This window comes from Muscardinus avellanarius, assembly GCF_963383645.1.
Source record: "Muscardinus avellanarius genome assembly, chromosome: 5".
NCBI classification, from domain to species: domain Eukaryota; kingdom Metazoa; phylum Chordata; class Mammalia; order Rodentia; family Gliridae; genus Muscardinus; species Muscardinus avellanarius.
This window is the reverse complement of record NC_137790.1, coordinates 44,070,099-44,094,856: the sequence shown is the minus strand read 5'-3', so window position 1 is coordinate 44,094,856 and position 24,758 is coordinate 44,070,099. Positions and strand designations below refer to the sequence as shown.

The 24,758-nt window shown below is 37.6% G+C and overlaps 1 protein-coding gene across 1 annotated transcript in view; it reads left to right on the top strand.

The window, feature by feature from the left end:
* The window catches only part of PROS1 (protein S), a gene marked incomplete at its 3' end in the record, with an annotated part of 76,174 nt that extends 60,106 nt beyond the window's left edge, over positions 1 to 16,068 (top strand). The window contains exons 11-15 of the mRNA XM_080696352.1: positions 4,156 to 4,323; positions 5,578 to 5,746; positions 8,826 to 8,974; positions 11,754 to 11,979; positions 15,908 to 16,068. Of these exons, the coding sequence (XP_080552478.1) occupies positions 4,156 to 4,323; positions 5,578 to 5,746; positions 8,826 to 8,974; positions 11,754 to 11,979; positions 15,908 to 16,068 (873 nt within the window). The remainder of the gene's footprint in view (positions 1 to 4,155; positions 4,324 to 5,577; positions 5,747 to 8,825; positions 8,975 to 11,753; positions 11,980 to 15,907) is intronic.
* Positions 16,069 to 24,758: the final 8,690 nt, after the last annotated feature.

The window sequence follows — 24,758 nt, the reverse complement described above, 5'->3', positions numbered from 1 at the left end:
GATATAATGGTGAGTAGAACAAAGCTCCTGCTCCTGTGAAGCCTGCATTCTAATGAGTTGCAAACAACAAATAAAGCATCTGTAAGTTATTAGCGCCATGAGAAAAAAGTGAATGCAACAGTGACATTGAGTGTGCATACAGAACCAGTAAAAGCATCTCTGATGAGAGTAGATCTGTGAGGAAAAAAAAAACAAAACCAAAAACAAAAAAAACTGAGCACAAATCATGAGAAAGGTGAGGGAATCCTAAAATGTTTCCCAACAGCAAGATGGGACCTCAGGGGAGAGGATGTGTTTGTTGTGTCTAAGGAAGAGCACGAAGATTACATGTGTAGATTGCAGTAAAGTGGGAGAGGGAGAAAATAGTTAGAAAATGAAGTCATAAATGTGGTATGGGATATAATTACCTAGGGCCTTAGGGACCATAGTGAGGACTTAGATATTCTGCTAAACAAAAAGGCGTGGATAGTTTTGAGAAGCCACACAATTTAATTTACATTTAAAAGAGAATCCTGATCAGAACCTGATGGCTTTGTGAAAACTAGTCAGTGGAGAATAAGAGTAGAACAGGAAATGGAGTTAGAAGATTATTGCTGTAAGTAACCCAGAGGAGAGATTGCAGCCCTGGCTAGATACTAATAGTAGAGGTGGTGAGACATGGTCAGATTCCAGATATATTTTCAAGGTTAAGACTTCAAATTTTTGCATACTTAATGTAATGAGGGATTTGAAGACCATGAAATTGGTTGTGCTGATCAGTGGTTATAAACCACTTGTGTCTGAATGCTTGTTACTATCCTACAATGAAATGCACTAATGTAAGCTATCTTCTCATATATCTGATAGAAACCAATCTACTGCTATATTATATAAGCAAATGCAAGGAAGGTAAATTATAATAAAATAAAATGTATCTCAATATGTAACAATTCAAGTACTCTCTCTCCTTCCTTCTCATGTTTGGCTTAGTGATTGACCAACAGTTTGTGAGTGTACTTCATGTACATTAGGGAATCTTCCTCTTCCCTCTCCCATTCCCCTCAGTTGGGTCACCTTATTTGTTCATCTATAGTTTCTCCGGCATATTATGGAGAGCATCTGATTTCTTATTTCTGTGACTTACTTTTTTTTTTTTTTTACAGTAGCAGGGATGGAACCCAGGGGCATTGTACCTCCAAGCTACACCCCCAGCCCTATTTTTTTTAGTCTTTTTATTTTTGAAACAGGGTCTCACTGAGTTGCGAAGGGTCTTGCTAAGTAGTTCAGGCTGTCCACAAACAGCAATCCTCCCGTCTACGCCTCCAGAATGCTGGGGTTAAAATTGTGCGCCACCACGCCTGGCCTTTATTTTTGTGACTTACTAATCTCATTTACCATAATGTCCTCCAGTTCTACCCATTTTCCTGTAAATCTACCTGTTAGTACCTTGTGCCTTTGGGGTCTTGTTGAGAAAGTTCTTACCTGTGTCTGTGTGTTGCAGTGTTAGACCTATGCCTTCTTCAAGGAGCTGCAAGCCCTCTGGTCTAATGTCTAAGTCTTCGATCCATTCTAAATGGACTCTTGTGAAGAGTGAGAAAGTTAGGTTAATTTCTATTTTTCTGCATATGGTTAACCAGTTTTGCCAACACCATTTTTTAAAGAGGCTGTCTTTTTTTCAGTGTATGTTTTTGGCTCCTTTGTCAAAACTCAATTGGCTTTAAAAGTGCAGATTTGTTTCCTAGTCTTCTGTTCTGTCCCATTAATCTATGTGTCTGTGTTAGTGCCAGTACTGTGCTGTTTTTATTACTATGGTTTTGTAGTATAGTTTGGTCAGGTATTCTGATGCCTTCTTGCATGGTTTTTGTTGCTGAGAACTACCTTGTGTATTCTGATTTTTTTGTTGTTGTTCCAAATGAATTTTTTTTTTTTTTTTTTTTTTTTTTTTTTTTGGTGGTACTGGGGTGGAACCCAGAGGCTTTCTACCTCCGGGCTATACTCCCAGACCTATTTTATACTTTATTTGGAAACGGTCTCACTAAGTTGCTGAGAGCCTCACTAAGTAGCCGAGGCTGGCTTCGAACCCGTGTGATCCTCCTGTCTCAACCTCCCAAGCGCGGGGATTACAAGTGTGCGCCACCACGCCCGGCGTACCAAATGAATTTAAGGATTGATTCTTCTGTGTCTGTGAGGAATGATTTTGGTAATTTAATGGGCATTGCATTTAATCTGTAGATCACATTTGGAAGAATGGCCATTTTGATGATATTTATTCTGCCTAACCAAGAACATGGAAGTTAGTTCCATCTTCTAAGATCTTTGATTTCTTTTTTCAGTGTCTTATAATTTTCTTTGTACAGGTCTTTTAACTCTTTGGTTAGGTTTATTCCTAAATCTTTTATTTATTTTATTTTATTTTTTTTGTGGGAGCTCCTGAGCGGAAGTGTTTTATGGATTTCTTTTTCGATGGATGAACAGGTGGCATATAGGAAAGCTTCTGATTTCTTAAGACTGACTTTGTATCAAGACGCTTTGCTGAATTTATCATTTCTATAAGCCTTTTGGTTGAGTTTTGAGTTTTCTAAGTATAGTATCTTGTGTTCTGCAAATAGCAATAGTTTTAGTTCTTCTTTTTCTATTTGTACTCCTTTGATTTCCTTTTCTTGCCTTACCATGCTCTGGCTAGAATCTCAAGTACTGTATTGAAGAGAAGTGGTGATAATGGCTATCCTTTTCTTGTTCCCATTTTTAGGGGGAATTCTTACAGTTTTCCCTCATTTAATATGATGTTGACTGTGGGCCTATTATAGATTGCCCTTATGATATTAAAGTATGTTTCTTCTATTTTGATTCTCTGCAGTGCTTTTAACATAAATGGGTGATGGATTTTGTCAGATGCTTTTTCAGCGTCTATTGAAATGATCACATCATTTTTGTTTTTGGTTCTGTTTATGTGATGAATTACATGGATTGATTTTCATATGTTGAACCAGCCTTGCCTCCCTTGGATGAACCCTACTTAGTCATGTTTTTTCTTCTCCTGTAGTTATGTTTTAATATGTCTATTTTTAGCTTCTAGTATTGATTAACAAACGATTTAAAAACTTGGCTGTAATAATTTTACATGAGACATTTTCAACAATGGTTCTTTACATTGCCTTTCTGGAAGGATTTTTTTTATTGTTGTTTAACATCACTTCTAACCATTTTTAAAACCCAAACTACTTTCAAATTTGGAAAATCTCAGCTTAATTTTATTTATATGATTTCTTATTACTTCAATATCTACTGGATTTGAAAAAAAACCAGATCATATGCACTGAACAGAATGTTGGGCATACTGGTATCTCTTAGTTTATATTGAGGATGTATTTACATTAATGGCAGTATGTATACTATCATTGAATTGTAAAATAAGAACACATACATTTTCCTAAGGAACAATAACTCATCTTTTTGTGTGTGCAGCACTGGGGACTTAACCCAAAGGCATTTCTACCTCTAAGCTACACTCTCAGCTCAATTTTTTTATTTCTTATTTGGAAACAGGACCTCTCTAGGTTGCTGAGAGCCTCACTAAGTTGCTGAGGCTGGCTTTGAATCTGAAATCCTCCTGTCTCCACCTCCCAAGTACTGAGATTACAAATGTGCACCACCATATCCAGTTAGAATACCTTATTTTTAAACATTAATTTTATGGTATACTGATAAAAGATATATTATACAACTGAATGTTTAAACTTAATAATGTTAATTTTTTAAAAGTAAAATAAGGTGCATGTTTAATCATTTTTGGGGGGTGTTGAAGATTAAACCCAGGGTATTCTATCTCCATGCTGTACCCCCAATCCTTTTTAATTTTTATTTTGAAACAGGGTCTTATTAAATTGCTGAAGCTGGCCTCAAACCTGTGATCCTCCTTTCTTAACCTCCCAAGTACTGGGGTTACAGGTGTGTGCCTCTGCACTTGGCCACTTAAATTTTGATCAAGTACTGTAACCTTACACACATTTTTATCACATTAATCACAACTGGATTTTCAAAATGGATTTGAGCAAGTTGATAACTATAGAAAATTATTTAAATATTATTTATTAATGTAATAGTATTTTTAAACCAGTGTTTCAAGTGATATGTAGTGTTACTTGGTTATTTGCCAATATTTCTTTTTAATTGTAGGTGTCTGTGGAAGAATTAGAACATAGCATTAGTATTAAAATAGCTAAAGAAGCTGTGATGAATATAAATAAACCCGGGAACCTTTTTAAGCCTACACATGGATTCGTGGACACCAAAATATACTTTGCAGGATTCCCTCGGAAAGTGGAAAGTGCACTCATTAGACCGGTAATGACCCAAGCTTCTGTCATTCATCATGGATAGATTCCTTTTGTCTGTAATAGGTTTGAAGATGTGTTTTCCTGGGAGTCAATAGAAGTTATTTTGTTAAACACACCGAGTGTGACAAGTTGAATTGAACATGGAACAATAACATTAGTGACCCTTGAAATTATATTAAGGAAATAAGAAAATGATTGTGTTTTTGGATTGTTGCATTTTTGTCCTCTTTTAAATTTTGAATATCACTCATACAGAAGTGGATTTTTTAAATCCTCAAGAGTCAGTTCAGTGTTAACACCATGATGGTCCCTACTCAGCCATTAAACATAGGAATATGTATATTTGATTCCAAAATTACTGTGGAGGTTAAGGACAGTAAAGAAGATGGAACTTATTATAAAAAAGCAATATTTACTGAGGGTAAATATTTACCTTATTACAAATTGAAATTACTAATAATCAATAGATGAATATGGAATAGGTTTTATGATGAAAAATAATTACTGTCCTTGAAAAGTTTTGAAATTTTAAAAAAATCATAGGTCTGTAAAATAAACTTACTGATGTCATTTAAATATTTACTACTTTATATTCACCTTTCTCTCATAGCAAAATGTCAGTGATATGATATTAAATCTAAGTTGGTTAAGCCATGTCAAAATGAATATGCCTATTCTTTGAAATTGACAAATAAAAACTCTTTAAAAAGAGTAAAATAAACTATTTAGGAATACTCAACAATTTTTGAGATGGCTATTGCATCTGGAGTCTGGCTAGTTGCTTTGGTAAAGGCTAAAGGAATTAAGCACTTTTGTTTCTGAAGAGGTTCAGAGTCTGGATTGCCAAGGTGAATCTGTGCTGTAAATGCAAAGAAAGTAAAAACAGAAAGCAGCTTAGAGCCCAGGACCACCCCCAGAGACTCGTCTAGAGCTGGAGACCAGAAGCATATACAGAACTTCCTGCTGGATGACATCAGAAAGGCAGGTGGGACTTGAGATGTTAAACATCACCAGAGTCTCAAGAAAGTCCTGCAATGGCAGACTCACTGCTACTAAAAACAACAAAAACACGATTTATCTGAAGGACGTATTAAAAGGAACATTTTAGATAAAATTCAAAATATTTAAAGTATCCCAAAATGTCATCAAAGAAAGGATTTTCCCACTAAATGAAGCCTGTTCCTACAATTAGTTAAGCAATTATCATTCTGATTTATTTAAGTTTAAAATGCACTCCTTGACCTGTATTTTAATCTATTAGATAAACCCTCGTCTAGATGGATGTATACGAGGCTGGAATTTGATGAATCAAGGAGCTTTGGGCGTAAAGGAAATTATTCAAGAAAAACAGAACAAGCATTGCCTTGTCACTGTGGAGAAGGGCTCCTACTATCCTGGCTCTGGAGTTGCTCAATTTAGCATAGATTATAGTAAGTGATTCCCCATGTTATTTCTGTTTCCCATTAATAACTAAATCTCTTTGTTGAAAAACAGTAATAATTCATTCAGCAAACATTCTTGAGTATCTAATATGTGTTAACCTTAGTCTTTTTTTTTTTTTCCTATGGTACTGGGGGTGAAACCCAGGGGCATTCTACCTCCGAGCTACACCTTCAGCCCTATTTTTTATTCTTTATTTTGAAACAGGGTCTCACAGAGTTGCAAAGTGCCTCCCTCACTAAGTAGTTGAGGCTATTCGTGAACCATGATCCTCCTATCTCAGCTTCCCAAATGCTGGGATTACAAGTGTGTGCCAGCACACCTGGCTAGCTTTAGCCTTATTTGTATCATAGTTTTGTTTATTTATTTTTCAGGATAGGAAATTGAATCCAGGGCCATGTTCTTTTGGGCCAGGGCTCTACCAATGAACTACAGCCCCAGCCCTATTTTTTATTTTATTTTTAAATTTTATTTATTTATTTATTTATTTATTTATATTTTTTGGTGGTACTGGGGTCCCTGGAAACTCTTCTACCTCTGGGCTACACTCCCAGACCTACTTTTATACTCTTTTTTTAAAATTTGTAAACGGACTCTTAAGCCAGCGAGGCTGGCTTCGAACTTGCGTGATCCTCCTGTCTTCGCCTCCCAAGCACAGGGATTACAAGCGTGCGCCACCATGCCCGGCATAATTTTTATTTTGATATAAGATCTCACTAAATTGCCCCGGAAAACCTTGAATTTGAAATTTCCCTTACTCAGCTTTTCAAGTATCTGGAATTACAGGTTTCTGCCACGGTATTCAGCCTGTTATATGGTTTTGATACAATTTTTTTCTGTGGTATTAGAAAAATATAGCTAGGAGTGGTGGTGTACATCTATATCAGGTCTTGGGAGTCTGAGACAGCAGGATCACAAGTTCGAAGCCAGCCTCAGCAACTTCAGGGAGACCCTCAGGAATTTAGCAAGAACCTATTTCAAAATAAAAAAATAAAATAGTGCTGAGAGTGTAGTTCAGAAGTAGAATGGCCTAGGGTTCAATTCCCAGTTCCACAAAATAAGAAAAATCTAAAAGGAAATTTTACAAATTTAACAATATATATAAAGGCAGTTGAATATGTTTATGTTATTATTTAAAGTTTATTAGTACTTAGCCTGATTCATTTGGGGTAGGTTTGGGTAGCCTATTTGACCTATTTTAAAGTCCACTGATTCCTCAGTATGTCTTGAGTCTACCAGTTAGTAAATCAAAGGAATTAATCTTCATTGCTATTATTTCATTTGATCCTTTCTTAAAGTTTTCTACTCCAATGAAGTTGCCTATCTGTACATGCATGTTGTCTAACCAAAACTTCAACATATTCATCATAATTATTATTATTATTTTTTGTGTGTGTATGTGTGTGGTACTAGGGGTGAAACCCAGGGGCTTTCTACCTCCAGGCTATCCCCCCAGACCTATTTTATACTTTATTTGGAAACAGGGGCTCACTAAGTTGCTGAGAGCCTCACTAGGTAACTGAGGCTGGCTTTGAACCTGTGCGATCCTCCTGTCTCAGCCTGTCAAGCACGGGGATTACAAGCGTGTGCCACCACGCCCGGCTCATCATAATTATTTTAAATTGCCTGTCTGGTAATGCCAATATCCATGTCACATCTGAGTTGGGTCGTGTTGTCTCCTTTGTCTCTAGACTATTCACCTGTTGTTTTCCTTATGTTTTTATGTATCGTATAAGATTTTAATTTAGAGGTGAGCATTTTACATAGAATATAGAGATGGAGATAAATACTGTTTGTGTCTGGAAATGAGCATACCTCTTCCATTTCCAGGCCCTTTATGGGGGTATAAAATCACTGCAGTGGGGAGTTGAGCCAGCTGGTTGATTTAGTTCTTAATTAGTGAGTTGTGATAACAGAACAAGACTGGCCCCTCTCTGTTCTCTGGGTTTGTTTTTCTCATGATATCTTTCCCTCTCTCATGTGCTCCTGCCATGATGCCAGCTGCTGCCAGGTCTCACCAGAGCCAGCGTCATGGTGTTTTAACTTTCAGCCTCTAAAATTGTGAGCCGAATAAACTCTTTCCTTCATATGTTTCCCAGCTTCAGGTATTTTTTTAAAAATAGAAGTGGAAAATGCACTACTACAATTGAACACCTATTTAGGGTACAGACTAGTTTGCTAGTGATTCTGTTATTTATTTATTTGTTTGTTTGTTTATTTATTTATTTATTTATTCGGTACTGGGGATTAAACGCAGGGGCATTCTGTCCCTAAGGTACACCTGCAACTTTTTATTTTGAAACAGAATCTTACTAAATTTTGGAGGACCTTGGTTAGTATCTGTGGCTGGCTCTGAACCTGTGATCCTATCTTAGCCTTCCAAGTTCTGGGATTGATTACAAATGTGCACCACCTTTATGTATGTCCACCTCCAGGTATACAAGAAGGTATACAAGTGGACTGGCATAAGCTAGTATTCAAGGGCAAAAAAGAGAAATGTTGTAACAAGAGAGTTATATAACAAGAGCTCTCGTTCTAATTTAAAAATTAACTGTTGATGTAAGAGTATTTCTTTAAAGTTTGATACTATCAAACTCTCTACCTCCCCCAAGTGTGTAGACCATTCATCTTTCCCTTTCCTCTAAAATAAGGAATGGCGAGGTGGTGATGGCAATTATACCACAATTTTTCCTCAGAAATATTACAATAAATTGTCAAACATCTTTTTAAATATGTACTTTAAAATATGACCTCTCTGATATGTGAACACAGGTGAATATGTAAGGGAAAAGAGCTGTTAAAGCACAAACAAAATAAATTCATAGTAATCCTTAACACCACAGTCCAGGACTCACTGCCAGGAATAATGGCAACATGGAACTCCATTTGTGAGTGTTTCTTGCTGGTGTTTAAGGAACCTTTTGCCTACAATATGTGGACCATGCGAAGGGGAATTAAAACCATTAGTATTACATAATGTATCTTTGAATATTAGTAAGATTATACTAATCTTTTCAGGTGTATTTTAAAAGTCCACTGATCCTACTTCTGTTTCATTGTTTTATACAGGGAACACATCCCATCCTGAGGATTGGCAAGTAAACGTGACCTTGAATATCCGCCCATCCACGGGCACTGGTGTCATGCTTGCCTTGGTTTCTGGTAGCACTGTGCCCTTTGCTCTGACCTTGGTGGACTCCACCTCTGAAAATTCTCAGGTACCCATATTCTAATCCTATATAAACCTTCTTTGCATGTGTGTGTGTGTGTGTGTGTGTGTGTGTGTGTGTGTGTTTCTTTGTTAATGGCTATAATAATATTTATCTTGAAGGGCTGCTTTGAAGATTAAATGACATACTTACATAAAGTGTTTAGTTCAGTATTCAGGAAATTGGTAGGAACTTAAAGGTCCATTATTTTGTTGTTCTTTTGTTGACCTATTTCCAAGTTCTGAAATGAGAAGGAAAGGGAGACTGAAAAGCCGATTGTTTCTGGCTAAGATTAGGCAGACTTTGGGGCTGATTGAAATCATCACAGGATACATAGAGACCCACCCTTACTCAGAATATTTGAGGCACCAGAAGAATTAGTCTGTACTAACAAAAAAAAAAGTGCATCGGACAACAATCCACTCTCAGATATTCAGTGTTTAATTATGAGAGTTTGTGTACTCTCACCCTTGTAATCTTTTTCTCACATGAGTAAATTAGGAAAGAAGAGAGAGACTAAAACTGATCCAATTGGCTGCTTGGTGGCAACTCTTATTGGAAATTAGAAGGAAAAACAGGGAAGTCTTGGAAATAAGGAAACATGAAAATTATCAGAAGAACTATATTACTCAAACTTTTATTAGAGGTTAATAGTTTTTTGTGTGTGTCATATTCAATGGATATCAGCAAGTTTCAGCAAGCAGCTATGCATTTGGTTGGATTGAATGCCCTCAGAAGCTTTCAAAAAGAAGCATACAATTGAGTAATGCTACAGTAATTAAAAAGGGAGTTCTGTTAGCATGTTAAATAATGTTTTGGAAGGAGTTTTTTTTTGTTTGTTTTTTTGTTTTTTGGTGATACTGAGGGGTGGAACCCAGGAGCTTTTCTACCTTCAGGCTATACTCCCAATCCTATTGTATGCTTTATTTGGAAACAAGGTCTCACTAAGTTGCTGAGAGCCTCACTCAGTAGCTGAGGCTGGCTTCGAACCTATGTGATCCTCCTGTCTCGGCCTCCCAAGCACGGGGATTACAAGCGTGCACCACCACGCCTGGCTTGGAAGGAGTTTCTCATGGTTAAAACTAAGCAACCTAAAAAGTTCCTGCTCAGTCTCCTCCTCCTCCCCCTCCTCCTTTTTTTTTTTTTTAATCTATAAAGAGCAGAATACATGTGAATTTCAGCTTTCTATTCACTTGTGTGTACATTTTTTCAAACAAAGTATAATTCTATTCTCAACACTACATTCATGCAGTGGAGGAGGTTAATGCATGCCAGTCTTTGATATTTATTTAATCTTTTCTGTATTTTCTCCTTGGCTCCTTCTCTGCCTGTCAGATTCCCTTCTGAAGATCTATGTACAATTTTTCGTAAGAGTATTTCACACACCACTGATGATTCTGGATTTTAATTGACCATCTCTTTTAATGAGTTTAAAGCCACATCTTTATTTGTAACACAATAATAGATTTCCTCAAATACCTTGTATATGTAAATTACAGACTTTCTTTCTTTTTTTTTTTTTTTTTTTTTTTACTTAAGATAGGTACCTTCTTGAACTCCTAAGTAAACATTTGAGACTTAAATTTGCACCACCTGGAAAGCATCACAACATATGCATCTCTACTTTCAATTTTTTCTTGTCCTCTTACTATTTATATCTCCTATATACCGTAAAAGTTATCTGCATAGTTCACTCTCAACAAATTGAGGGATGTGAATCTACAACAGCATGGAAATTTCATCAAAACACATACATTTCCTTTCTTCGGTCTTTTCTGCTAAATCTTCTGAAAGTTGTCCCAGGTATTTCTTTCTCAGGGTCTCTTTATATACTTTGTCTGCATTCCCTATTTTTTGAAACAAGACTTTACTAAGTTGCAGAGGATCTTACTAAGTAGCTGAGGCTGGTTGTGAACTTGTGATCTTCCTGTCTCAGCCACCCAGGTACTGGGATTACAAACCTGTGCCACCACGGCTGGTTTGCAGTCTAGGATTATTTTTTTTCTCTTAATTTTCTTTTCTTCCTTTCTTCCTTCCTTCCTTCCTTCCTTCCTTCCTTCCTTCCTTCCTTCCTTCCTTCCTTTCCCTTTCTTTCTTTCTTTCTTTCTTTCTTTCTTTCTTTCTTTCTTTCTTTCTTTCTCTTTTTTTTTTTTTTGTGGTACTGGGGATGGAACCCAGGGGCATTCTACCTCCGAGCTACACCCCCAGCCCTATTTTTTATTCTTTATTTTGAAACCAGGTTGCACTGAGTTGCAAAGAGACTCATTAAGTAGTTGAGGCTGTCCTTAAACCTCAATCCTCCAGTCTCAGCCTCCCAAATGCTGGGATTACAAGTGTGTGCCACCATGCTGGGCTTAGCGGCTTAGGATTTCTTATATGGCACAAACCTTTTCTGCCTTGGTGTATGTATTAACTAAATCACCTTACATTTTTCAAATCTCGCCCCCCAAATAATTTCCTTTTTGTTATGTAAACTTGGAAATTAGAAAATCTTGTAATAAAAAATATTACTTAAAACACTACTTCAGCTTTCCATTGTTTATCTGTGTTAGCTTATTGAGTGCTCAGGTGCCAGTATGCATTTATATTTTAGCTAAAGCTGGAGTTTGTAAAACTAATGTGTATTTTTAAATTATTTTTAATATTTTTAGTAGTAATTTTTAAAACTTAAAAACATAGACGCTCTATGACACATGAATTTTTATCATTGAATATGTTTTTGAATTTAAAACTCAAAAGTGGCATTACTATTAGTCATTTCTTATGTTTTGTCAACTCTGCCTTTTAGGATATCTTAGTATCTGTTGAAAGTACCGTGGTGGCCCAAATAGAGTCCGTCAGTCTGTGTTCCGATCAACATTCCCATCTGGAATTTAAAGTCAACAGGAACAATTTGGTGCTGTGGACTCCGTTTAAAACAGATATAATCTATGCTGAAGACCTTCAACGCCATCTTGCCGTCTTGGACGAAGCAATGAAAGGAACAGTGGCCACTTACCTGGGTGGCGTTCCAGGTATCTGCTTATTTTTCTTCAGTTTTAAAAAAGAAATATTTTAAATAAAATTGATGAAATTTTCAGTATAAAATTTTAGTAAAAAGCCATCAATGGAAGAAGAAAATTCTGTTGTCTTATTTTTCTGGATGCTTGTACTGACATTTTGTTTCTACAATTTGAATTTTTTTTATAATGGTGAACTGAAAAAGCACACATTATTTTATTTCATCTTGACAATAATTATTTTTCAGTATTTTAAATTGTATTTTTCAATCTATTCATCATTTATCTAGTATTTATTCACGCATTACTTACTTCACCTGTCATTTATTCAATATAAATATAGTCCTTTCTCGTAAAGAGTTTACAATTTAGTGACAGAGTCAAACATTAAACAACTGATTAAAGAAAAAAACAGAATAATTAAAATTGTGATCACTTCTATAAAGAAGAAATCTATATTGCTTTTAAAGCTTAAAAATGGGGTCTTTGCCTGGTTGTGAAGACCAGGAACAATCTCTAGGAATAGAGTATTAAAATATAAATCTGATATTTAAAGGATTAAATTAATTTTCCCAGGTGCTGGTAGTGGGATTGGAGTGTACATAGGTAAAATGGTCCCAGTGTGGAGAAAGTGGAAATAGGTGACACAATTGAGAAGTACACAGATTATATAGAAGTATATGAATGAATAAAGGATCTTGAGCAAGAGAGAGGGTGGTGCAGAATGAGGTTTTGAACTGGGTAGGGGGTGGAGGACTTGTGCAGACTTGGAAGAGGATCTTATAAAATGCAGTAGAATCACTAAAAGCTTTTGACAAGAAAGTGGATATATTAATATTATGATTTTTTTTTTTTTGGCGGGTCTGGGGATTGAACCCAGAGGTATTTGTCCTCCAAGCTACATCCCCTGTCCTATTTATTATTCTTTATTTTGAAACCGGGTCCCACTGAGTTGCAGAGGGCCTCACTAAGTAGCTGAGGCTATCCGTGAACCGCAACCCTCCAGGTCTAAGCCTCCCGAATGCTGGGATTACAAGCGTGAGCCACCACGCCTGGCTAATATTATGATTTAAGTCAGTATTCCATTCATTATTCACTCTGGATGGATAAATGGGAAGAAAATGTGGGAACAACTGAGATGAGTTGGGAGGCTATTGTATGAATCAGATGAAGAAGCCGTAATAATAGCAGCAATAACTATGCTATCATTGACTTGTGCATAATGAACAGTCTGAGCACAATTGAGAGTGCTTCAAATATATCAAGTTATTTGATTTTTAAAATAGCCACTGAGGCAGGAACAGTTATTCCCATTTACAGCTGAGGAAGCCGGAGAAACTTGCTGGACTTTGGCAATGACAGTGGGGATAGCATACAGTGAAGAGAGTAGAGATATAGGCAAGAAATAAAATTAATTGAATTTAATCATTGAAAGACAGAAGAGTAACTGTCAGGTATCTGTCGTGATTACTTACATGGCAGAGATTCTATTTACCAAAATGGGAACACTGGGAAAAAACAGGTTCATCTTTAATTTAATATTGGAATTCTGAGTTTGATGTCTAGACTTTAGTAACCTTCATTATATTGCTATAAGTACTCAAGGTCTTAATTTTCCATGTATGTAATTTTTATCTGGGTTTCAGGAAATAGTTGAAAATTAGTTTCAAAAGTACAGTGAAATAGCTATATTTCAAGTAGTTAGAACGGTTAATTATTTGGAAGCACAATTGCAATAAAAATGAATGAATTCGACATTGAAACCCACCTACTGCCTAATTCACTAATGTGTTAAAGAAATTTTAGGAAATCAAACACTGAAAAAGTTTAAAAAATGTATCTACATTATAATGTGAGACTATAGTGCACCAATAATAAATAGATAAATGTAAAAATACCAAAATATCAATGATTCCAGGACTTTGCAATAACACTTAGCAAAGATGTGTTGAAAGAAAAAGTGGGGAAAAACTGAGGGGAATTGAAAGTTAAGATATTAAGAACATAAACTACGAGATGGGTGAATTATTTATTAAGTAGGCAATTATATTGTACATTAAGAATTAAATTCAGGAGAATTTGATGATTGTGAGAGTCTTTAAAAATACTTCTTCAGTTTTTTTTTTTTGTTGTTGTTTGTTTGTTTGTTTGCAGGTCTGGGGATGGAACCCAGGGGCATTCGATCTCCGAGCTACACCCCCTGCCCTATTTTTTTTTTTTTTTTTTTTGGTGGTACTGGGGATGAAACCCAAGGGCCTTCTACCTCCGGGCTACAGTTCCAGACCTATTTTATATTTTATTTGGAAACAGGGTCTCTTAAGCCACCTGAGGCTGGCTTCGAACCTGCGCCATCCTCCTGTCTCAGCCTCCCAAGCTCAGGGATTACAAGCGTGCGCCACCATGCCCAGTTTCCCCTACCCTATTTTTTATTCTTTATTTTGAGACTAGGTCTCACTAAATTACGGAGGGCCTCACTAAGTAGCTGAGGCTGTCTGTTAACTGCGATCTTCCAGTCTCAGCCTCCTGAATTCTGGGATTGATTACAAGCCCACTTAGCTCTTCTTAAATTTTTAATTAATACATAGCAATTATAGGAGTAATAGAATTTTTAAAAAACATAATCAGCCTGGCGTGGTGGCGCACGCTTGTAATCCCAGCATTTGGGAGGCTGAGACTGGAGGATCATGGTTCGTGGACAGCCTCAGCTACTTAGGTCCTCTGCAACCTAGTGAGACCCTGTTTCAAAATAAAGAATAAAAATAGGGCATGGGGTGTAGCTCGGGGGTCGAATGCCCCTGGGTTCCATCCCCACACCCGCAAAAAAAAAAAAAAAAACATAATCAGTGATATTCAGTCAGACTTGAAAGGAATTCTTAACATATGCTGTACTCTCATAGAAAAGCATTAACTTTATTCATTATTAGCAAATTAGACATAGAAAACTTGAAGTCTATTTTTGGCATATGGTGCTAAGAAAGAAGAATAAGAGCTCATAAATATCTATTTTGAAGATTAAAATTCATGAAGAAAAGATGCTAAAAAAGAGAAAGAAAGTAGAAAAATGGATATTTGTAAAATATTCTCAGATTCTTAGGAATCCAAGAGTATTATGTGAGTATTAAGTTTGATAGAGTGAAAGTGTAAAGGCCCATAATGGTCCTTTTCACTGAAAAGTTATTAAAATTGTTAATTTTAGAACAATATTAGTACATAAAGGTAAATCCTTTATTATGATCTGCTACAGTATGCTTAATAAGAAACTATTTCTGTGGAAAACACAGAAATCTGCTTTCATTCCAGCAATAATAAAAGAACATATATATCACGAAAATTATTTTTTATTCTTTTAGTGGTACTGGGGGTGGAACCCAGGGGTTTTTCTACCTCTGGGTTATACTGCCAATTCTAATTTATACTTTATTTGGAAATGGGGTCTCACTATGTTGCTGAGATCCTCACTAAGTAGCTGAAGCTGGCTTCAAAACTGTGTGATCCTCCTGTCTCAGCCTCCCAAGCGCTGGGATTACAAGCGTGCGCCACCATGCCTGGCTATCATAACAATTAAAAAATATTTTCAGGCATTTATAATTTGGAGTTTATAAAGAATAATTATAAAGAATAATTCTACAATGATTAAATTAGTCCTTAAATTTAAAGAAAAATCACATATATAATTTTTATAATAAAAGTAGACTACCACAAGTAAGAGTATACTCTTTTATGTTTTTCTTTACTTGTGATTATTTTTAGTTTGAATGGAACATATTGTGTTTATGAATTTATATTTATCACATGATATATATTTGTTGAACAAAATTACATTCTTAACTTCTCCTTTAGGATTAGGATTTGGTTGGAAATAGGAACTCAGAAAAATTTCCCTAGCTATAAAGAAAAAAGATGCTGAAAGTCTTGGACTAATAGTCAATATTTTGTTTTATAGATGTTCCCTTCAGTGCCACACCGGTAAATGCCTTCTATAATGGCTGCATGGAAGTAAATATCAATGGTGTACAACTGGATCTGGATGAAGCCATTTCTAAACATAATGATATCAGAGCTCACTCGTGTCCAGCAATTTCGAAAAACACAAAGAACTCCTAAAGCATCATTCCTCTGCTGATAATATTTCTTTCCTGAGTGTAATTATACTTGTTTCTTTAATAGCTGACAGGTTTTACCTCTGATGTACAGCCTTTGATAATTCGGTGGTACTCTGAAATTTTTAAAAGGTCCTTTTTCAAGAAAAAGAATCTGTTGTGATGTGAATCATACTTAGAAGTTTCTTATTTCTGTTACTTTCTAGAAATTAAATAATGAAACAAAATTTTGAAATTTTAATCTTTTGGTACAAATGACATTAATTCAGTTTTTGTTTATAAAAGTCAATTTTATTTTTATCATCATTGAACTAGTGTTTAAGTGTCTATTTTTCCGAGAGGGCAAGGCAGTAAACCCAAAGAAAAGCTCATGCAATCAAATACTGTTCATCATAGGCAAATACTACTTTTTGTTGTTGCTTTTTTTCTGATGAAGGCAGAAAAGATGGTAGTGTACTGAATGTGAATTGAATAAAAGGTCTTACAAAGCTTTATTCCAAAGTAATTGCTGGGGGTCGGGCAGCTTGGCTTCATCTTTCTCTTACCTGGCTTCACATTTATACCACTCCTGAATAGAATTAGAAACCTACCTTTCCTGAATTAGAAAACAAGAAGGACAGACATTAGAATAAGTTAAAATGGGTGGAAATCAGTGATGGATACATTCCTAAATTTGGCTGAATAGTTCACCTGAACTATAGATTAGAAAAGGCAGCAGTAGAGGCTGGCCTCGAACCTGCAACCTTTTGTCTTGGTTTCCAAAGTACTGAGATTTCAGGGTGCACCACCAAGCCCAATGACTTAATTTATTTTTTTATTAAAATTGCTACAATAAAGAAAAAATTAAAAAAAGCAGCAGTGTTTAGTGTTGAAATGGAGAAGGAGTAAATGTGGAAGTTCATAGTAGTTTTCTTTCAATCCAGCTTTTAATTACCATAAGTTGCTCAAATGTGACAGTGGAAGGTCAAATGTAAAAAAGCAACCTAATGAAAATTAGAAGATAGTTTTTAAGATGGGGAAAACCACAGAGGTATGTAGTAAATATCATGTCTTTGTAATCAAAGAAGGAAAGACATACCTGCTGGTAACCATTTCAAGTGGCAGTCTTGTGGGATTTTTTTTTCCCCTGTTGAACCTACCCTTCATGTAGGACGTGTATCAGATGTTTTATTGACATTTTGAAAAATAAAATAATTTGACTGTAGAGATTTTATCTCACGTGAGACACAATAAATTGATGTATGTTTAAAATATGCATGCATAATATCTTTATTCTGTATAAATATTATTTTAACAACTGAATTTAACATTAAAATACATAATATGCAGTGAACTCGTCGTACAGCACAGTATCTCTTCAACTGAAAGACAAGTAAACCTCAACTACTTGATGAATAGTTATGACTGGCAATAGAGTAGGGCTCAGAAAGGGAAGAAAATGCAATTCTGCATTTCACATCAGAAACAGAAAACTTCCTACATACAGCTATGTTTACAGGTGACTCAAAGAACCAATTTACAAATGTCATCTATTGAATACATATGGCTAGAAGGGTAGAGCAGACTTTTGGGTAAGAATCTTTGATTTTATATTTTTGAGCAGACTTTTGGGTAAGATTCTTTGATTTTATATTTTTCAATAAATATTAATTTAGCCAGGCATGATGGTTTATGCCTGTAATCCCAGTACTTGGGAGGCTGAGACATGAGGATCACAGGTTCATGGCCAGCCTCAGTAACTTAGGAAGGCCTTCTGTAATTTTGTGAGACAGTTTCAAAATGAAAAAAATAAAATAGGACTGGGAGTGTAGCTCATATGTAGAGTATACCCTTGGGTTCAATCTCTAGTACCATGAAGAAAAAAAAAGATAAATTTCTACTTTTAAAGAATTGAGAGAAAACTGGTTTTGTGCCAGTCAAATTGGATTTGGTGCAATTTCAGCTTTGTATGGTGAAAAACCTCCAGTTTACAAAGACATGACAAAGGCCCTTAGAATTTACCATTTGCCAGACAGACAATGGATCAGTAAAAGCAATAATAGCTAATCTGTGAGAAGTCATTAACCTCAGTTTCTCTGTCTGAAATTATAGTTCCAGTCTCATTTTCCCAGAGTATCTCCATCTTTATTCCATAACTCTGAGGCTAGTATTAGTACTTGAAAGAAACATTTGCTGTGAAAAAACTTTTTCACAAAAAATTGCATTGTTTCTTTTGGAAATCTCTTATATCTTTTACCTAAGGTTGGCAGGAGCTGGAGTTGTATAGAAGAAGATTGAAATATTTTAAATAATTTTATTTCAGGTTTCTTTATTGCTAGTAATGCAGATTTAGAAGAGAGGACCATCTTCTGGACAGGGACGCTAGAGACAAATGTGATTAATTTCTAGTTCATTCATCAACAAATACTTAGTAAGCTAGTAAGCACCCACTCTACGCATGTATAGTCAAAAACAGCAGAATGTCCGAAGGGCTAAACCCAACTGAACTGGAAATAAAAATATCAAAGTCCATCCTTGGTAATCCTTAGATTTCTGTTGGTGGTACTGGGGGTAGAACCCAGAGGCTTTTTACCTTCAGCTATACTCCCAGCCTTATTTTATATTTTATTTGGAAACAGGGTCTCATTAAGTTGCTGAGAGCCTCACTCAGTAGCTGAGGCTGGCTTCAAACCTGTGCGATCCTCCTGTCTCAGCCTCCCAAGCTCAAGGATGCACCACCATGCTTGGCTACCTTGTTTCTATATTCAAACCAGCTATCCAAGCACTTGGTAAGTGATATTATTGGAGTAAACAATTTCAACACATCCAACAGTTTTGGATCTATATCCAATTACATATATATAGATTATGATGCCACTGAATCTCAGCTGATAATATTATCACCTTAATGGTTTAGAAGATGAATGGAATACTAGCTAGTTGAATTATGCAAATGCTGATACTGATTCTCACTTATGTAATTCAAACTCAATATGGTCACAATCTAAAAAACAGCAGAAACACAAACAAATGATTCAAATATGAGCCTGAGTTTGTTAAAGGCTATAATAGAGAAATAAACATTTTCAGGAAATTTGGGGGAGGGAGAAATAAGTTCTAAATGGAAGTTTAGTGAAGTACTGTTTGAACTAGGTCCAAAGAGACCAATGTGAATTTTCTTATTAGTTTCTCCATATTCAAATTCTGTCCTTTCAGCCATCCCTTACAATGTTCTTGAATGATCTCTTTAACACAGATATTTATTTCACATACTAGTACTTAGGAGGCTGAAACAGGAGGATCACAAGTTCGAGGCCAGCTACAGCAACTTAGTGAAGCCCTCAGCAACTTAGTGAGACTCTGTTTCAAAAATAGAATAGAACTGGGGGTGTAACTCAAAGGTAGAACTTCCCTTGGTTCAATCCCTAGTATCCTAAACCCAAAAACACAACAACACACACACACACACAAATGTTTTCAGGAGGGGCCGGAGAAAAGACAAGTAAGAAGACAGGAAACCAAGAGAAGAGGGTCCAAGGGGAGAGAGTGGTTAAGCAAGAAAGGGCAACCATACAGCAACTCAAAAGGGCTCATAAAGGTGGGACCTCGTGTGGTGGCTCATACACAGGCTAAGGTAGTCGTAGGCGTTCAGGCCATGACACCTGCAGTTCCAGGGAAAGTTCTTTTAGGTGGTTTTTAAGAATACCAATACGGTTCATCCTCTCTATGTTTTCTGACAACTGTGGTTGATATGGGATATGAAGCTTCCAAGAGATACCAAGGGCTTGTGGCACCTGTTGAGTGACTTTAGAAGTAAAAGCCAGTCGATTATCCAACTGCAAGAATTGGGGAGTCCAAACTGAGGAATAATATCTGAACATAAGACCTTGGCCACTGTGCTGGCCATCTCATCCCTGGAAGGGAAGGCCTCCACCCAACCTATTAGGGTATCAACCATGGTGAGAAGATACCTCAGCTTTTTTTGAGAGGGCATGTGGGTAATACTGATTTGCCAGTCTTGCCCTGGCAGATAACCTCTCATTTGATGGGTAGGAAAAGAGGGACACAGGCCTCCTTGAGGAGAGGTACCAGCAGCGCAGGTAGAACAGGAGGCGCTAATTTTACTGATTAGCTGCTATGGGTGGGGAGAATAAAATAGGGGGTTTAGGAAATAGTTTAAGTGCTTTTGGCCCAATGTGCAGGGAGTTGTGGATAAGGGTGATGACTGCCTCCACCTGAGCCTCATGTAGGGCAATCTTGTCCTCGAGCATAAGCCATCCATCATCTGTGTGGGATGCCCTAAGTTTAGTTAGGTGTCTCTGTTCAGCTGGACTATAGCTAGAAGTTAATGTGGGAAAAGTCAGAAATAAAATAGGGGAAGATGGATTCAATTGTGGTGTAATTGGCCTTATTCCCTTTTGTCACAAAGAGTCAGAGAAAGAGGAAGTTTAGGACCTTTTGAATTAGGGTAGCACTGACAATTGGGGGAGCCCTTAGTGGAGAGAAATCCCCGTTCCCTCCAAATTGAAGCATGGCAATGTGCTGTCAGAAAGGAATATTTGGAGTCAGTTTATATGTTTGCATGCTTATCCTTGGTCAAGCGTGGGGCTCGAGTTAAGACAATTAGTTCAGCCTTTTGGAAAGTGGTGACATCCAGTAGCCTGGCAGCCTCAATAGCCTGAGGTAGGGTGACCACCACATTAGCCACTTTTCTCTTGCCTTCAGTGTCAGGAATGGAGCTGCCATCAACAAAGTAGGTGACATCCAGAGTAAGGAAGGGGTTATCTTGAATTTCTGTGCAGGGTTTAGCAAGGGCCTCAATCATGTCTATGCAGGAATGAGAGTCAAGAGGATGGGAATCTGGGCCTGGGCTCTGGCTTAGTGGAAGAAGGGTGGCTGGGTTGATGGCTGAGAAGTGGGATAATTTGATGTTACAATTCTCCATGAATAACAAATATAGCTCCTGGATGCAGGAAGGGGATAAGAGAGCAGGTTTTGGAGTCTATGCTCAGAAAGGACCTATAGGGGCTGCAGAAGACAAATTTTGAGAGCTTCTTTGGTAAGTGTAGCAGCTGCTGCCAGAGATGGGAGGCAGGGCCGCAACCCAAGAGAAATGAGGTTAAGCTTTTTAGACAAATAAGCAACCGGTGCTTGAGTCAGTACCAAAGGTTGGGTGAGCACCCTCGTGGCTAGCCCTTGCCTTTCATCAGTGTATATTAGAAAGGCCTTTGTGGGATTGGGGAGCGGCATGGGAGGGGATTTTAGAAGGGCTTCCTGAAGAGCCAGGAAGGATCAGCAGATGGACAAGGGTGAGGTAAGGGGGCCAATTGGGGGTTTCTTTGGTAGCCTTGTATAGTGGTTTGGCCAGAATGGTGATATTAGAAATCCAGTGTTGGAAGAATCCCACCAAGCCTAAGAAGGATTGGATTTGATCAGTCGGCTGAGGTAGGTGATTGCAACTCTCGAAAAGCCTTTATCTGGTCAACCGTAAGGCCCATGTACTTCCCCTCTGAATAATGAGAACAAAGGGAGGGACATGAGCACAAGGATAAAAAAGCCTGGATATAAGGGATCTCTGACCATTTGCCAGACCACTTACAAAAATTGCTGAGATCAGTCAGGATGCTAAAATCAAGTGTTCCATTTTCAGGCCCTAGAGAGTCATTCATACTGAGGCCATGCTGTTTTGCAATAGAAACAGAGGTGCTTAGGGCATAAGTCCTCCAATAGCCCCAAGGTTTGAAGATTAACTAGACTACCCAAAGGGGACTGGGGGTCCACTTTGGAATTTTGTTTACCCATGTCTAGTTTTTGGGTGGGAACAAAGAGCAGGAGACAGGCATTCCCATACACCTGGTCAACATTCAGCAGTGGGGCCAAGAGAGTGGGGGGGGGGCATCTCCATGCCTTTCTCAGGGATAGAGGAGGACAACCTGGTTTTCTGGGGACAACTCTGGTATAGCCGCACATTTGGAGGAACAGAAAAGCCCAAGACAGTAACTTGCAAACCAGAGGAAGGGAGAGGAACTCACTTGGCTGCCAGCGGCCAATTCAATCTAACGTTGGAGAGCCCAGGATCAGGTAGCTGAGTGGAGAGCTGAGGGGTCCCAGGCAAGGGGAAGGACCTCCACTCTTGACTTCTTGGTTTCGGTACCAGATGTAATAATGAAATTGAGTGTGGAGGAGTGTCACTTAAGAAATTAAGGTTTAGCTAGAAGAATGTAAAAGGCAAACACTCTATTGCGCTCCTGGGTGAGGTCTGTCAACCGAACAGCCTCTCAGTCAGCAAAGTCGAAACTGAGAGAGAAGGTAAGAGCATTTTTATACCAAGATCTGGGGGTACGGGCTAGAGAGGTGGGAGAATGTGAATCCTCTGGTGAAATCTGAAGTCTGCTATGTCTCTGCTTTTGGCTTCCCAGGCTCTGGGGTTTCCTGTCCCAGCTGCAGGGGGCTGGAAGGGGAGGGAACCCAGCCTATCCTTGATGGCAATGGGGAAACACATGGTAGGAAGGGCTTTCCTGAGCCCTTGTGAATTTGATATTAGAATCGGAACTGTGAAACTTACAATTCTACTGCCGTACAACAAATCCAAGCATCATCTGCTGTGGCTGACATGATAATAGTGGCCTAGAAATATAGATGTTTAACTCCTGAGATGGAAGAACAGAAAAAATCAGGAGTATGCCAAAGGCAGTAGCTTAGGAAGACTACTAAATTACTGAGAGTGCCATATCCTTCCTCTTTCATGACTTCATCAGTACTTGAGTTATCTTGGTTCATTAAAATAATCAGGGAACAGTGAAGCTTAAAGAAGAACAAGAAATAAAATAAAAAATAACGAAGCATATGAGTTTTAGTAAGCATTTGCGTGCTGTGGTTAATTTTTTTTTTTTTTTTGCGGGTCTGGGGATGGAACCCAGGGGCATTCAACCTCCGAGCTACACCCCCTGCCCTATTTTTTATTCTTTATTTTGAAACCAGGTCTAACTGAGTTGCAGAGGGCCTCACTAAGTAGCTGAGGCTGTCCGTGAACCGTGATCTTCCGGTCTCAGCCTCCCAAATGCTGGGATTACAAGCGTGTGCCACCACACCCAGCCCTGCTGTGGTTAATTAATTAAAGTATATTTTCTTAAGATCTCTTCTAGAAGAAAGAATATCTTGCCAGCGAAATTTTTATGGGCTGAGTGTTCATAGCAGAGTTTTAGCAAGAGATAAGGTAAAAGATAAAAGGCTTCTGTGTTAGTGTTCTGTCTATAAAGAAGTAAGAATGACCATTTGTACTTAAGACCGCAAGAAGATAATTTGGGGTAAAGGCACTGCCCTGTAAGAAATGTATTGACAGGCAAATATGCGTCTATTTTGCTTCTCATTCTTGGAATCTCAGGTCCCAGGCAAAACTCATACTACTACAGAGCATCCCATACTCATCAATCATGCCCCATCTGTCTCAAAGGATATATATGGTCCCAAAGACCACTCCCTAGGTCCTGCCTTCTCAAGCCATGTCCCCGCTCTGAATTTTGCTGCACTAGGGATATATTTTCAACACATGATATTTTGGGGGACATTGTTAATCTGAATTTAACCTCAATCAAAAAAATAAGTCAAGCTGGGTGTGGCGGCACATGCTTTTAATCCCAGTACTGGAGAGACTGAGACAAGAGGATCGCAGGTTTGTGGCCAGCTTCACACACCTGCGATCAACCTGGACATGCTATTATTTCTCAGATACTCACACAAAAGGAGTGTTCCATTATTACTTTGATATCCTTGGGAATAACTTGAATGAACTTTATTCAGCTACAAAGGAAACACACACACACACACACACACACACACTTATTTACATTTAACAGAACTATTTTATTCCCTCTGACTTAAAAACCTAGTGTCCAACCACATCTTTCCTTTCAATGCTGCTTTTTCTCCCAGTCTGTTTTTGATATTGAACTCATATTTAGTCTAAATTTTGTTTCATGTCAGTAAAGTAAAAAAAAAAAAAAAAAAAAAACCCCAAAAAAATCCCCAATAACACGTGCTCCTTTTGTTTGAGCAGCACTCTTTTCTTTATTTCTGTTGTCTCACGTTAACCTTCATTGCTTGCCTCTTACTATTTCGCTTTTGTTCATGACTTATTTATTTTTTTGGTGCCAGGGATAGAACCCAGGGGCATTCTGCATCTGAGCTTCATTCCCAGCCCAATTTTCCATTCTTTATTTTCAAACAGGGTCTCACTAAGTTACAGAGGGTCTCACAAGTAGCTGAAGCTGACCACAAACCTGCGATCCTCTTGGCTCAGTCTCTCCAGTACTGGGATTAAAAGCATGTGCCGCCACACCCAGCTTGACTTATTTTTTTGATTGAGGTTAAATTCGGATTAACAGTGTCCCCCAAAATATCATGTGTTGAAAATATATCCCTAGTGCAGCAAAATTCAGAGCGGGGACATGGCTTGAGAAGGCAGGACCTAGGGAGTGGTCTTTGGGACCATATATATCCTCAAGCTCCTTCTCTTTCTGCCTTGGCTTCTGGCTGCTATGATGTATCCTCCACCATGTGCACATGTCTCAGAGCCAGCCCTGTGAACTGAAACCTTGAGCCCCAGTAAATCTTTTATCCTCCAAATTGATCTTGTATATTTAGTCACAGTGATAGGAATACATAACATAAAAACAAAAGGCATTTAAAGTTATTTAGGATCATTTGGTGAACTTA